At 34.9% G+C, this 14,570-nt stretch overlaps 1 protein-coding gene across 4 annotated transcripts in view; it reads left to right on the forward strand.

Moving 5' to 3' along the window:
* The window catches only part of Cdc27 (cell division cycle 27), a 60,908-nt gene that overhangs the window by 806 nt on the left and 45,532 nt on the right, over positions 1–14,570 (forward strand). For all 4 annotated transcript variants that reach the window (XM_076869294.1, XM_076869295.1, XM_076869296.1 and 1 more), the window contains exon 2: positions 9,149–9,224. In XM_076869294.1, coding sequence (XP_076725409.1) covers positions 9,149–9,224 — 76 coding nt within the window. The remainder of the gene's footprint in view (positions 1–9,148; positions 9,225–14,570) is intronic.

The raw sequence follows: 14,570 nt of genomic DNA on the forward strand, positions 1-14,570 counted from the left end.
ATATTTCATTGTACATGTTTATAAGACATTCAGGAAATGAAAGATAAATAAGGTTTTTTCCGTCCATTTCACTATCCTTACCACATCAAGGTATGCTTTGACGCACAGTTGCTGTTACCAGGGAGGAAACCCTGTTGGATTTTAAGTGTGTGATGCAGTGCCAAGTCGTTTTCCCCCCTGCCATCTGGAGAAATTGAATCTTTTGTCCCTTGGTGATGGACCAGGTCTGGAAGACCTTCATCCCACCATGTGATCTTTGACTTGGTCAGAGGAGTTGACCTCTTATCAGCTGCTGTCATTGAGTCCTGGACTTTACTTTGAAGCTATAAAGCAAACCAGTTTTAGAAATTTCTTCATATTGCTCTTAAGAGACCTGTGGTATCAAATAACAAATACTTTAATATATCACTACTTCTGTATTTCCTTAATTTTTCTTCACAACATGAAATGCTCATTTTTCCTACTTTGGCTTCATCTCCAGCTCTTTATGTATAATAGCCATTAGTATTTTAATTAACATAATGCAGGATTTTATCTTAAGAAATTTACCTGTTCCTAAGTTGTATCAGTTTTTCCAAAGCTGTTTCTTTCAATCCAAATTTCTCTTGTGGTATAGAGTTCCTTTTATGGTTTTTTTGAGACCCAACATGAAATTAAATGGATTAGTAGATTGCTTAAATTAATTTCTGTTTCATATTTTTGTAATTTTGTATTTCTGGCCCTAAAAGACTTCTGAAGTGATAAAGCAGTTGCATTTATAGCACATAATGACAACTTAATAATAATTTCAACCTGTATAAAAGCATGGAGTGGAATAGAAATGTGTAGCCTATTCTAGATAGTACCCATCAGGTTTTCTATTTTTTCTTAAAGTACTATCAGGATTAATACACTTAGATATTTTTAAGGCTTAAAAGTCAAATTCATCTTTTTTTCCCCCTCCCTGATTCTAGCTCGTCCATTAGATTTTGGGATGGTAAGTTTAGGATATAACTAGGTGAATTCAGTGAGGTGTGCAAGCCTGTAATCCCACTAGCTCGGGAGGCTGAGGCAGGAGAATTACAAGTTAAAAGCTAGCATCAGCAACTTTGCAAGACCCTGTCTCGAATTTTTAAATGATAAATACCAGGGACTTCGCTCAGTAGTAAAGCAACCCTAGATTCAATCCCAGTACCACCACCACCCCCCAAAAAAAGTGGGGGGATATGACTAGGTTAGAATTTTGGTTGTAATTTATGGTATAAGAAGCAGCTAATTAGGAAAGGATCTTTAACAGTGGGAGGAGCAAGCAACTTTGACCACAGTTATGAAGATCAACTGGTGAGGCATAGTATTGAAAATGGGAATGAATTAGTAAGGAAAAAAGTAAGATAGTCTTAAAAAAATGATGACTGATTGCATATATTTGAAAAGGAATGAGAGTAAATTTGGAAAATAGTTTTCTTTCTTGGAATGCCTAAGGGTTATGGTATTACTAGGCATAGGAAAAAGTTGACAGATAAAATGAGCAGCTATTTTATTTATCACTTTTAATTTATCAATTATTCCCAGGAGTATGATTGACAATTAGAAGAGTTAGATGAAGTTTAAACCAAGCCTTTTGAAAATCACTTTAATAAGCAATATAGTAATTGGGTACCATATACACGGTATCGTTTTAGAGTTCTTAGATAGTGAAAAAGTACTTTATGGCTCAAGAAATAATGAGAGGTAGAACCAATGAGACATGGAAATTGATTTGATGTGAAGGTGGGGTAGATCTCAAGAATGACTATGTGTGGTGGTGCACACCTGTAATTCCAGTGACCCAGAAGGCTGAGGCAGTAGGAGTGTAAGTTTGAGACCAGCCTTAGCAATTCAGCAAGACCCCACCTCAAAATAAAAAGAACTGTAATATAGTTGACAGATAAAGTGACCCTAGGTTCAATCCTCAGTACCCAAGAAAAGAAAAAGAAAAAAGAATGACTGTTTGGATTTCATTTTGTTGGTGCTATTTAAGAAATGGAGAATCCTTTGGGGATGGGGGTAGATGTGAAGGAGGGCAATTAAACATTCTTTTTTAAAACAAATTAAATTGCAGGTATTTGTGAGACTATCAAGTATTGAGGTATAACTCCTAATTTTAAGAGGAAGATAAGAATGTTTAACAGGAAAAATTGAGTAATGTTACAAGTCAGTATGTATTTGATAGCACAAATAATAATAAAGGAATTTGGGGGGCTGGGATTTGTAGCTCAGTGGTAGAGCGCTTGCCTAACATGCATGAGGCACTGGGTTTGATCCTCAGCACCACATAAATGTAAAATAAAGATATTGTGTCCACCTAAAACTAAAAAATAAATATTAAAAAAAAAAAAGGAATTTGGGAAAAAGAGATCTTTTCAGGCCAGAATAATGGGAAAGGCTTCTTAAAGGAGCAAAATTTAAAGGCTAAAATTTTTGAAGAGTTTAGAATTGATAGAGAAGAAAAAGAATATTTGTGGCATGGAATGGCATGAGTAAAAGCCCAAAGATTATAATATTGTTTAGGGAGAACAGCAAAGTATTGTAACCCTTGGCTTGAGTAGGAATTGAGACAGGAAGAAGGTTTTAGTAGCCGGGTAGAAACAAGTTATAAACCTCCAGGCTGAGAGGTTTACATTTGATGTGATAATGAATAACTATTATATGAGCAAAAGAGTTTTTGAGTAGAAGAATTACATAGTGAAAACACTGCTTTGGGAATATTAATCTGCTGCTATTGGCAAGAAAGAAAGAGCTAAGAATTTAGATATACAAGTTACTTAATTTTGGTACAAAAAATTGGGCCAGCTAATATTTGTTGGTGGGGAGGAGGGAATAAGAGGGAGTACATCATAGAACATTTGGCAATAATCCTGGCCTTTACCTACCAGATTTTCCTTCATTTCCCCCACCACTGACATTGCTAAATGGGGAGGAAGGATTTGCCCAATGATATAAACCCAAAATAAATTAGAGTTCTTTTTTTTTTTTTAAATAGACCTTTATTTTATTTATTTGTATGCAGTGCTGAGAATTGAACCCAGGGCCTCATACATGCCAGGCAAGTGCGCTACCACTGAGCCACACCCCAGCCCCACTAAATTAGAGTTCTATACATTAAATTAAAATATATAATGTAAAAGTCCACAATGATGTTTTGGATTTTTTTGTTTGTTTTCCTTATCACTTCTTGTATCAGCTGAAGTTTTTATTATTCATTGCTGTTATGGTTATTTGAAAAGCAGCTGTTTTCTTTTTTGACAGAAACAAGAACAAAACAATTTATAGTAGTCACATTTAAGTCTGAATACTTACAGATATTTGTTTACATTTAAAATAGTATTTCAGGTTTAAGAATAACAAGTAAGGAATTTTGCAACTTTATGCTGTTTGTTTACTTTTAAATTAATGGAACCAAGGACCAAGCCATTAATTTAATCAGTGACATTTCTCTTAAACATTTTGTGGGGATGTGGGGAGGGAAGGAATGTTGCTCTGTTTGGCTTCATAACTGTTTTTAGCAGCATTAACTACATCTGGCATTAATTTGTAAAACTCTAGAGGTTGATGTACTAAGTGCTTTTCTTTTGGTGGAGGCCTACACCATCAGTTGGGTAAAGGTAGATGAATAACCAGGAGCTTATTTTAGCTCTGCTCATCATCAGCTACTAATTTGTAGTGCCTCAGAGTAATCCGCTCCCCCCACCACCAACCCCAGAGAGACACCATCACTTAGGAATTTAGAGGTGATTTCTCAGAGTATGGATGGAAGCTATAGGTGGGTTTCTGTAAGTGGTGAGATTAACTTCTGGATTTATAAAAGTTTGTGTTGGCTGGCATTATTATCTTTCTGATGCTAAAAGTGGTAATAAAGTACTGAGTATAGTGTAGGCTTTTAATCACAGCAGCTTGGGAGACTGAAGAAGGAGGATCACAAGTTTGAGGCCAGCCTCAACAATTTAATGTTATCTATCTCAAATAAAAAGGACTGAAGATGTGGCTCTGTGGTAGACTGCCCCTGAGTTCAGTCCACACTAGCATACCCTACCACTCCCACCAAAATTGGTATTAAAGGAATGATGTTCTGAGCAAAGCTTGATTTAAACTCAGAAAAGAATATGATTCTTGAATATGATACTTTATTCTCTTTCATTTCTTTAACTTTGAAAAGTCAAAAAAAAAAAAAGTGGCACATACCTATAATCCTGGCGGCTGAGAAGGCTGAGGCAGGAGGATCTCAAGTTCAAAGCCAGCTTCAGCAACTTAATGAGACCTTGTCTAAAGGGTTGTTTTGTTTTGTTTGTTTTGTTTTCCTTTTGGTGGTACATGAGGATTGAACCCAAAGCCTTGCACATTATAGGTAAGTACTCTATCACTAAGCTATATACCCAGCCCAAGACCCTGTCTCAAAATAAAAAATAAAAAAGGGCTGAGAAAGTGGCTCAGTGGTTAAGTGCCCTTGGGTTCAATTCCCAGTGCAAAAAAAAAATAGAGTTCTAGAACTTTATAGCTTTATTATATATGTGCCCATAATATGTATCATCTCATATACCACACAACAGCTCCTAGAAATAGAGCCCCACTTTTCAGATGAGGAAATTAAGGCTGAGAAGAGTTTAATATTTCCCTCAAAATCATACTAAAAGTGGTAGCACACAAATTTGAGCATAGATCTCCAACATTAAATCCTCTACTCATCATTTTCTTTAACAGAACAAAATTAAACAAGTAGGTTCTTGAAAAATCTTCAGATTTCATAAATGAGTAATTAGGTGGTTAATTATTTGCATTACAAAATAATTCCATTTATCACTGAGTTTCAATACAGACTCCCAAAGATCCTTAATTATTGGATATCAAGAAATACAGAGAAAATTAAAGCTAAGACTAAAATACAAGAATGCTAATAATGGGAAGACTGCCAAAAGTTCAAAATCATTTGTTCATTTAACATGTGTCTACTTAGCACCTGCTTTAAAACACATAATAGATCTTGAAGAATAATAACAAAGATGTATGTAATCCCTGCCTTCCTGGAGTTTATAATAGTAAGGAAGACACTAAAATTTCTTCCAAAATCAATGTAAAATTACGATGAGAAGTATTACAAAAGAAAGATTCTTGGTGCTATTAAGTGTTTAATAAGGATACCAAATTTCATCTTGGGGTTCCAAAGAAACCCTCTCTAAGAGAAAAATCTGAAGGATAACTGGAATCTGCTTAGTTTGGAGGAAAGGAGGCATGTACTAGGTGAAACTGCATGTAATAGAAGGTCTGTAAGATGGGAGTAATATGGTAAATTTGAAGAGCTGAAAAAAACACTATTGTGCTAAGCACAGAGCACAAGAAAATATAATAAAGGATGAACTGGTTTGAAATGGGGCACAGTAGCACACACCTATAATGCCAGCTGAGGCAGGAAGGCCATAAGTTTAAGGTCAGCCTGGGCAATTTAGCAAGACCATGTTTGAAAAATAAAATAAAAAGGACTAGGGCTATAGGAAGAAAGGAACATTCACCTGGGAGTAAGCAAGGAGGCCCTGGGTTCCAGCTCTGCAAAAAAAAAAGAAAGAAAGAAAAGAGAAGTAAGCACAAACTGTACTATGTTGCCAAGTTTGGTGATTACAATTTTTACAATAAGAACAATGAGAAGCTACTGAAGGATTTTGAGTAAAGATGTTACATGATCAGATCTGATTTGTGAAAAAGTCATGGGGGAGAATTCAGAGAGGCCAATTAAGATACTACTAAAGAAATCCAGGCAAAATATGGTCTGCCTTATAGATGCAAATGTTTTTTTGTGTGTGTGTCTTTCATTATTACTGCAGTTGCTTTAAGTTAATGTAATTTTGAAAGGTACTTATGTGTGTGTGGTTCCAGAACCCTAGGCCACACCAGTACTAGAAGACCAGATATGTTTTGGGGGGCAGAATTATAATTATCAATTACTTAGCTAGACTTTCATGTATATGCCTGTCTTTGAAGTAGGTGTTTTAGTCTTTATTTTGTAGGTGATTAAAGCTCATAAACAACTTGATCAATGTGATTAACAAGAATCAGGAATCCTCTTCATTAAATTAAAAAAAAAAAGAAAAGAGATAATTGCTGAGTCAAATTAGATTGAAAACCCTTTAGCCTATTATTTTCTGAGTGATATTTTTTTGAAGTTGTTATGCAATCCAAATGTTGAAATTCTCTGAGAACACTTTTAGTTTATCTCAGTACTTTTTTTTTTTTTTTTTTTTGACCATTGAGCTACATCCCCAGCCTTTTTACGAATTTTATTTTGAAACCAGGTCTTTCTACCTTGGTGAGACTGACTTCAAACTTGTGATCTTATGGCCTCCAACTTGGCCTCTCCTACTCTTGGCAGCAGTAATGCTTCTTCAGACACTAACTCTGTAGTAGTTGCTAAAATACAAAAGAGTAAGGACCTTTTTAAAAATAGTAACTTGTCCATTTCTCCTTTTTTTTTTTTTTTTTTTTTTTTTGTTTTCCTTTCTTTCTCTTTTGGTATTGGAGATTAAAACCCTGGAGCACTTTACCACTGAGCCAACATCCCCAGTCCTTATTATTTTTTTATTTTTGAGACAGGGTCTTGCTAAATTGCTGAAGCCAGCCCAGAACTTATGATTCTCTTGCCTCAGCTTCCTGTATCACCAGGATTACAGATGTGCACCACCACACCTGGCTCCTTTCTTTTAAATATTTAAATTTAATTCCACAAATACTTATCAAGTACCTATTATTTCTAGTAGATGACATATTCAGCTCCTATCACATGGACTAGATTTTGAGCTTTATACTATACTTCCAAATTTATACTATACTTCCAAGATAATGTGGATTTTCAATATATGCAGGCTTCCAGAATATATGCTTTTATCTGGAGAGGAGGTTAATAGCTTTCATAAATTTTCACAAGTTTTTACTATAAAAAGAAATTTCTTATCTGGACACGTGGAATGATTCTGAACCCTGAATGCTTATTTATCACCTATAGAAAACTTTAAAAGTAATGGTAATCTAAGCACAATCCCAGGTGTAGAAATTGTGATTCAATGAATTTGGGATAGAACATCATCTAAGGGGTTGAAAGGCTTTGGTCTAGATAAGAATAACATTTGAATGAGACTTAATGAGAGCAGAAGTTATTTGCTCATAGCTAAATATCTAGAGTCCAGAAAGTGGTCACATAGTAGATGCTCAGAATATATTTATTGAATAAGTACTAAAGCCCTCCAGTTTAAAAAAGTTAAGACAGTACAAACAAGAGGTCTTTGATCTTGTAGTTTAAACCTTTATTTATTTTTTTTTTAATTATTATCACTTTGTGTGTGTGTGTGTGTGTGTGTGTGTGTGTGTGTGTGTGTTGCTGGAGATTGAACCCAGAACCTCATACATGCAAGCACTCTACCACTGAGCTCCAGCCTGATAATCTATTTTTTTTGTAATTGATTGGAGGCTTTTATTTTCTCAGATTAATAAAAAAATTTTAAAGTTTGACAATCGTACTTTATACCAGGCTATGGAGTAAGTAGAAACTCATATTATTGTTTGGTTTATAAATTAATGATTTTTAGAAATGATTTGACATTATCTAGTAAAGATGGACATATTCAATAACTCAGTAATTTTATTCCTAAGTATCCTAATTTGAAGAACTTCTTAAACATGTACTCCAAGAAGTGAATACAATAGTGTTTGTTAGCCAGGCATGGAGGCGCAGACCTGTAATCCCAGTTGGTCAGGAGGCTGGAGCAGGAGGATCACAAGTTCAAACCCAGCCTCAGCAAAAAGCGAGGTGCTAATCAACTCAGTGAGACCCTGTCTCTAAATAAAATACAAAATAGGGCTGGGGATGTGGCTCAGTGGTCTGATGCCCCCAGGTTCAATCCTTGGTAACCAAAAAAATAGTGTTTGTTGTAGCATTATTAAAACAAACAGAAACTCTGGAAATAACCCATATGCCCATATAAAACATATTTTGATATCTTTAAACAGTGGAAATATTGCTGAATAAATTTCAGCAATGAAAGTGAACAAACTCCAGCCTCAGATATCATCAAGCATGAATTTAAAGTTGGAAAACTAAATATGCTGCTGCTTAGGGATGATAGGCACAAATGTATCAAATTATGAAGAAAGCCAGAAGAAAGGTCAGCAGAATTCAGGGTGGTAGTTTCCTATTATTGACATGCTGGAGGAGCCTGTAGAACTTCAAAGATAGTTGCTAATATTTTATTTCTGGACCTGAGTGGTTAGTGCATGGATGTAGATATTTTTTATTATTTTTAACTTAAAATGTCCTATCTTATATATACTTTATGATTCTTGACTCTAAAAGAAAAAGCATGATTCAAGTGAATTAAAGATTAGTTCTATAATTTTACTCATTTGTATTCCAGTGTGCTTCCTTGAGTGGCTGAGAAATAGGTGGCATTTAAGCTAATAGATGAGGAAGTTTTTATGGAAGGATGACATACATTTGAACATTTCCTTCATGTGTATCATGAAAAATGGTTGAAAACCACTGCTGGTAAGAGCATGTAATGTTAGTAGGATAGGCAGACTTGTAAACAGATAACTGTAATATAATATGACTATTCTAATGAAGAAGTAAATGAAAAAAGTAATGACTAGAGGTTAGCCAGGAAATAGAAATAGAAATTCATATTATTATTTGGTATATAAATTAATAATTTTAAAAAATGATTTGACATTATCTAGTAAAGATGAACATATTCAATAAGTCAGTAATTTTATTTCTAAGTATATATCTTATTTTTGGGGAACTTCTTAAACATATACTTTAGGAAGTGAATACAGTAGTGTTTGTTAGCCAGGCACGGTGGCGTTATTTAAGCTAGGACTTTAGAAAGAATTAGAAATTTATTAGGGAAGGTTGGTAAGGGAGCCAGCATTCCCTGATGAAGAAAAAGGATATACAAAGGCACAGAAGACTAAAAGTAATGCAGGTTGAGTGAGTAAATGCAGATATGTCAGGAGTCATACACACTGTGGAGTTTGCTCTATTGGCATTGAGGTTTTATCACTTAAAGATATTTATATTCAAAGCTTTGTGCTAGGAGTAACTTTGAAACTCTGTGTATCTGTATTTATTTTCTTTTTCTTCCACTTACAGGCTGCTATATGGCAAGCACTAAACCATTATGCTTACCGAGATGCAGTTTTCCTTGCAGAGCGATTGTATGCAGAAGGTTTGTAAATTTTCATTTATATAGAACTATAAAGAAAATGCATGAAATTCCATCACTTTTATGACTGACAAGATTCTTAGTATCACCCTCTTGTGTTTTCTTTATAATTGACCACTAGTTCATAAAAACTTTACCTATTATCTATGTGGCTCCTTTTGTTTATTTTAATAACCATAGAGTTGATTCAGGTTTATAGACTCTGATGTATTTAATCATTTCCCCTTCTTTAGGGTTTCTTTCCCTAGGTTGTTTTTTTGTTTTGTTTTTTGTTTTTTTGGTACTGGGGATTGAACTCAGGACACTCAACCACTGAACCACATCCCCAGCCCTACTTGTATTTATTTAGAGAGAGGGTCTCACTGAGTTGATTAGTACCTCACTGTTTCTGAGGCTGGCTTTGAATTCGTGATCCTTCTGCCTCAGCCTCCCAGGCTGCTGGGATTACAAGCATGTGCCACCATGCCCAGCTCTAGGTTTGTTTTTTAATTAGAATAGAGTCTGTGTTCTATAGCTAACAACATGGATTTAGAATCCATAACTATGGCACATATCCTAATCCTGTCACTCAAATATACATTTTTATGACCCCAGGCAAGTTATATAATGTCTGAGCTTTTCAGATTTTTCATTTATAAATATTAATAAATACGAATTTGAATATATATGAATTTATTTATATGAATTTATTTTTCATTAATAAATATGGAATTATGGAATTGAAAAAGTAAGCAGGATAATATATTTAAAGCACTTGGCACAGACATTTAACATGGTAATAAATGCTTAATAAACATTTTGTAATGTGTTTTGTTTCTATCATTAAATTATTATAATTATTTTGCTAAGATGCTGATGTAGATAATTTGACTTTTTAATTTTTTTAAATATATTTTTTTAAATTCTATATGGACAGGATGTTTTTATTTATTTTTATGTGATGCTGAGGATCAAACACAGTGCCTCACACGTGCTAAGCAAGCACTCAACCACTGATCTACAACTCTAGCCCTGATAATTATGACTTTTCAGTTCTGCTATTTAACATTTTCATTTATTTGAACTCAAATCAGCTTTGTCATTTTCTCATTGCTTTAGTAGCTGGAAAATTGTCATCTTACAGCTATACTAAGTACATGGTTCTTGGTACATTAAATTTTTTTCAAAGAATTTATAGTAGTATATTGAGTAAGATAAGAGCCAAAAGTTCTGTTATTTTACATTATTACTTAAAATAAGTCCCACATGGTATTTTACATATTTGGGGGAGGGTTTTTTAGTTTGCAGAGGGTGGGGGATTGGGAGGTTACTGGATATTGAACCCAGGGGCACTTTATCACTGAGCTACATCCCCAGCCCTTTTTATTTTTTATGTTGAGGTAGGGTTCCACTAAGTTACTTAGTTCCTTGCTAAGTTGCTGAAGCTCACCTCAAACTTTACATCCTCCTGCCATAGTCTCTCAAGTTGCTGGGATTACAGGCATGCATCACTGCACCTGGTTCTTACTTGGTTTTATATTAAATTTTTTAAAATATCTGGCTTTGCCACCAGAATCTCCTCTTTTCCACTAGTTAATTTTCTTTCTTTCTCTATTTTGGCAGGAAAGGGGTCAGTTACTGGGGATTGAATCCAGGAGCATTCTACCTCTAAGTTACATTTCTAATCCTTTTTATTTTATTTTGAGATAGGGTCTTGCTAAATTAAATTGCCCAGTCTGGCCTTGAACTTGTGATCCTCCTGTCTTGGACTTCTGAGTAGTTGAGATTCAGATGTACTACTGTACCCATCTTAATTTTCTATTTTTAAGTCAATATCATATTATTTTATAATTAACACTTTATATTCTTTCCATATTTAATAAGGCATATCTCTCATTATTGATTTTTTTTCTATCAAATTTATGCTTTACTGAGAAGTTTTTACCTTTTTGTAATTTTATTTTTCCAAGTGCATTTTCTTACTGCTTGGAAATTACACAAAGACTCCTAGGGATGTGGATCAGTGGAAGTGTGCTTTCCTAGCATGCACAAGGGCCTTTGGGATCAAATCTCATCACTGGGGGGAAAAAAGAAAAAGAATATGTGGCTGAAATTACAGAGATTTGATTAATGCTGACCCTGACCATGTAGGTCTATAAATTAAGAGCTACTGACATCTCTACTATGTATACATATACATATATGTGGTAAATTGCTTATATAAATGCTTTTATGTACATGTATAGACCAGAAACAGTAGTGTGTTCTTTTTATTAATTTGTTTTAGTTCTTTTATTTTTTGTATTGTTTCCATTGGATTACTTGCCAAGAGTTTTCAGTTTGTAATGTTTGCAGGTGAGCTTTATTTTTGTGTGTTTTGTGTGTTCCTGCATGAATTGATAGTCCAACCTTTCTGTATTAGGATTTTTCTCTAGTAGTAAGTGCTTATTTACTGTAAGCATAAAGAAGGTGGATATCAGAGGTTTGCCAGGCATTTGTCACAAAAGGAGAAGAGATAAGAATATTAAAAATATATAGCCAGGAGACTGGGGCTGTAGCTCAGTGGTAGAACGTTTGCCTAGCACATGTGAGGCACTGGATTCAATCCTCAGCACCACATAAAAATAAAGAAAATAAAGGTATTTTTAAAAAAATTATATATATCCAGGCCAGTGGCACATGCCTATAATCCCAGTGATTTGGGAGGCTCAGACAGGAGGATTTCAAGTTCAAAGCCAGCTTCAGCAAAAGCGAGGCACTAAGCAACTTAGGTAAGACCCTGTCTTCAAATAAAATACAAAAAATAGGGCTGGGGATGTGGCCCAGTGGTTGAGTGCCCCTGAGTTCAATCCCTGGTACCCCTTCCCTCACCAAAAAAAATAAATAAATAAATACATATGTATACACACACACACACACACACACACACAGACAAGATGTGAGTCAGGTAAAGTGAAGACAGAGATGATAATTAAGAAAGAACAGAGAGGTCAGGGCACCAAAGTTCATATGAGGTCTAATTGAGAGGTGTATGAGAATAATGTTGGAGAGGAAGATCATAATCCACACCCAGAATTCTTTCATTAATGAAGCAAAGAGTCATGAGTTCAGTAGCTGAGACTTCTAAGAAGATAAGAACCTCAGGATCAAAAGGACAGGAGTAAAGCTTGGGAATAGTCTTGAGAAGGAAGGTGAAACCTCCTTATCTTACTCCGAGGTAACTGACATATGAGGAATTTAACTTTCCTTTGAGAGTGCAGTGAAGCTTCTGGAAGAGAACAGGAGCTAAGTGAGAAAAGTGGGGAAGATCCGTGCAGCAGGAGTTTGAGGTCCCAATGAAAAGATTGACAAGGGTAAGAAGGAAAGACTGGTTTAGAAAGAAGATAGAATAGATTACCCTCTTCTACTTCATTATGCAAGAGCAAGGTTTATCAGAATCTATTTTTATTTTCATCAATACCTAGGCAGCACCAGTTTTTCTGTGGTATATTTCTAATCTTTCTTTTTTCAATTTGTTGATCAGAACAGAGCTGGGGATGTAGTTCAGTGAAACTCTACTGGCATAGAATGTGAAAGGCCCTGGGTTTGATCCCCATCACCACAAAAAGGAAAAAAAAAAACTATGCAGTTTATTTTTCATTGCAATTAGGCTCGTAAAGGTTGTACTCATTTAGAATTCAGATAATTGAGGGGCTAGGGTTGTGGTTCCCTGGTAGAGTGCTTGACTAGCACATGCAAGGCACTGGGTTTGATCCTCAGCACCACATAAAAATAAATAAATAAAATGAAGCTATTGTATCCAACTACAACAAAAAATATAAATATTTAAATTTTTTTAAAAAATCAGATAATTGAATTTTCCCACTGAATTAGTAGTGGGATTCCCAGATTAGTCCACACAAAGCTGTAATCCGAATGTTATGTGTGCATAATAAAATGCTTACATTTGGGAAGTTGCTTGGGGTGTGTGTGTGTGTATGTATTTCTCAATATAGGACCTAACCGCTTCATTTAACTTTTTTACTTTTTTAATATTTTTTAGTTGTAGATGAACACAATATCTTTATTTTTATGTGGTGCAGAGGATCAAACCCAGCGCTTCACACATGAGAGGCGGGCACTCTACCACTGAGCCACAACCCCAGCCATTAACTTTATTTTTATGAGGGAAAATTTTAGAATTTTAGTGCATTGAGTGCAGATATCATCACTCAATTAAAAACAATAATTCTGTCATTTATTGACTTCTTGCTATATCTGGGTGACCTAAGTGGTTAATATTATTTTCTTATATAACCTTCAATAATCCTATATAGTGGTCATTGCTATTGCCTTTTTAAGGTGAAGAAACTTGAGACCATTGTCCATAGGCAGTAACTGGTTTGTTCTTTCTGATTCCACTTTATCAAGGGTAGCAAATCCTTGCCACTTCTCTGATTTACAATCATAGTAGACATCACTAGTTCATCACAGTACTCATTCCACTGAATCAACCTCAGAATTCTTGTTAGCACAGTGTTCTTGGTTGGCACGTAGCTGATAGACTACATGTAACCTCTTTGCTTAGTGACCTCCTATGCTTCTAATGTTTTGGAAAAACATGTATTTTCTAATGTTTTGGGAAAAAATTCCACAAAGCATGAGGCCAAAGAACTTGATGGGTTGAATCTTTTGTTAGTTAAATTCTTGAAATATTTTCTGAATTTCAGTAGTTCTTGTTATCCATTTTTCTTTCTCCTAAGGAGTTTCATAACCTGGTGTAGACTATAGTGTAAGAGAGGAAGAACAGCAGAAGGTGTAAGAATCTGAACTCATATTCATTAACCATTTGATCTTAGACAAGAAGAAGTTATTCTGAGTCTAATTTTCCTCATCTTTAAGAAGGAAAAATATCTAGTGAACAAGTAATTTTGAAGACCCACATATATAAAGAATTTACTATAGTTCTGGTATATAGGAAGTCCTTTACAAGTTCCTTCTCTTTCCTAGCATATTCTAATACAGTGAGTTTTCAGATCTTTTTTCATCCTTATTATATATGATGCACATTGGTATCCCCCATTGGTTTATTTCTTTAGTCGTCAATGAACCTTTATTTTATTTATTTATGTGCGGTGCTGAGAATCGAACCAGTGCCTCACACATGCTAGGCAAGAGCTCTACCACTGAGCTGCAACCCCAGCCCCTGAGATCCACATACCCTCTCACTCCCCACCTCCATACTGAGCTATATCCCCAGCCCTTTTTATTTTTACTTTGAGACAGGATCTTGCTGAGTTGTCCAGGCTGGTCTCTCTGTGTGTGTGTATATATATATATAAATTTGTTTATTTTTATTGGTGCTGAGGGTTGAACCCAGGGCCTCACATG

The sequence above is a fragment of the Callospermophilus lateralis genome, chromosome 11 (assembly GCF_048772815.1).
Source record: "Callospermophilus lateralis isolate mCalLat2 chromosome 11, mCalLat2.hap1, whole genome shotgun sequence".
Taxonomy (NCBI): Eukaryota; Metazoa; Chordata; class Mammalia; order Rodentia; family Sciuridae; genus Callospermophilus; species Callospermophilus lateralis.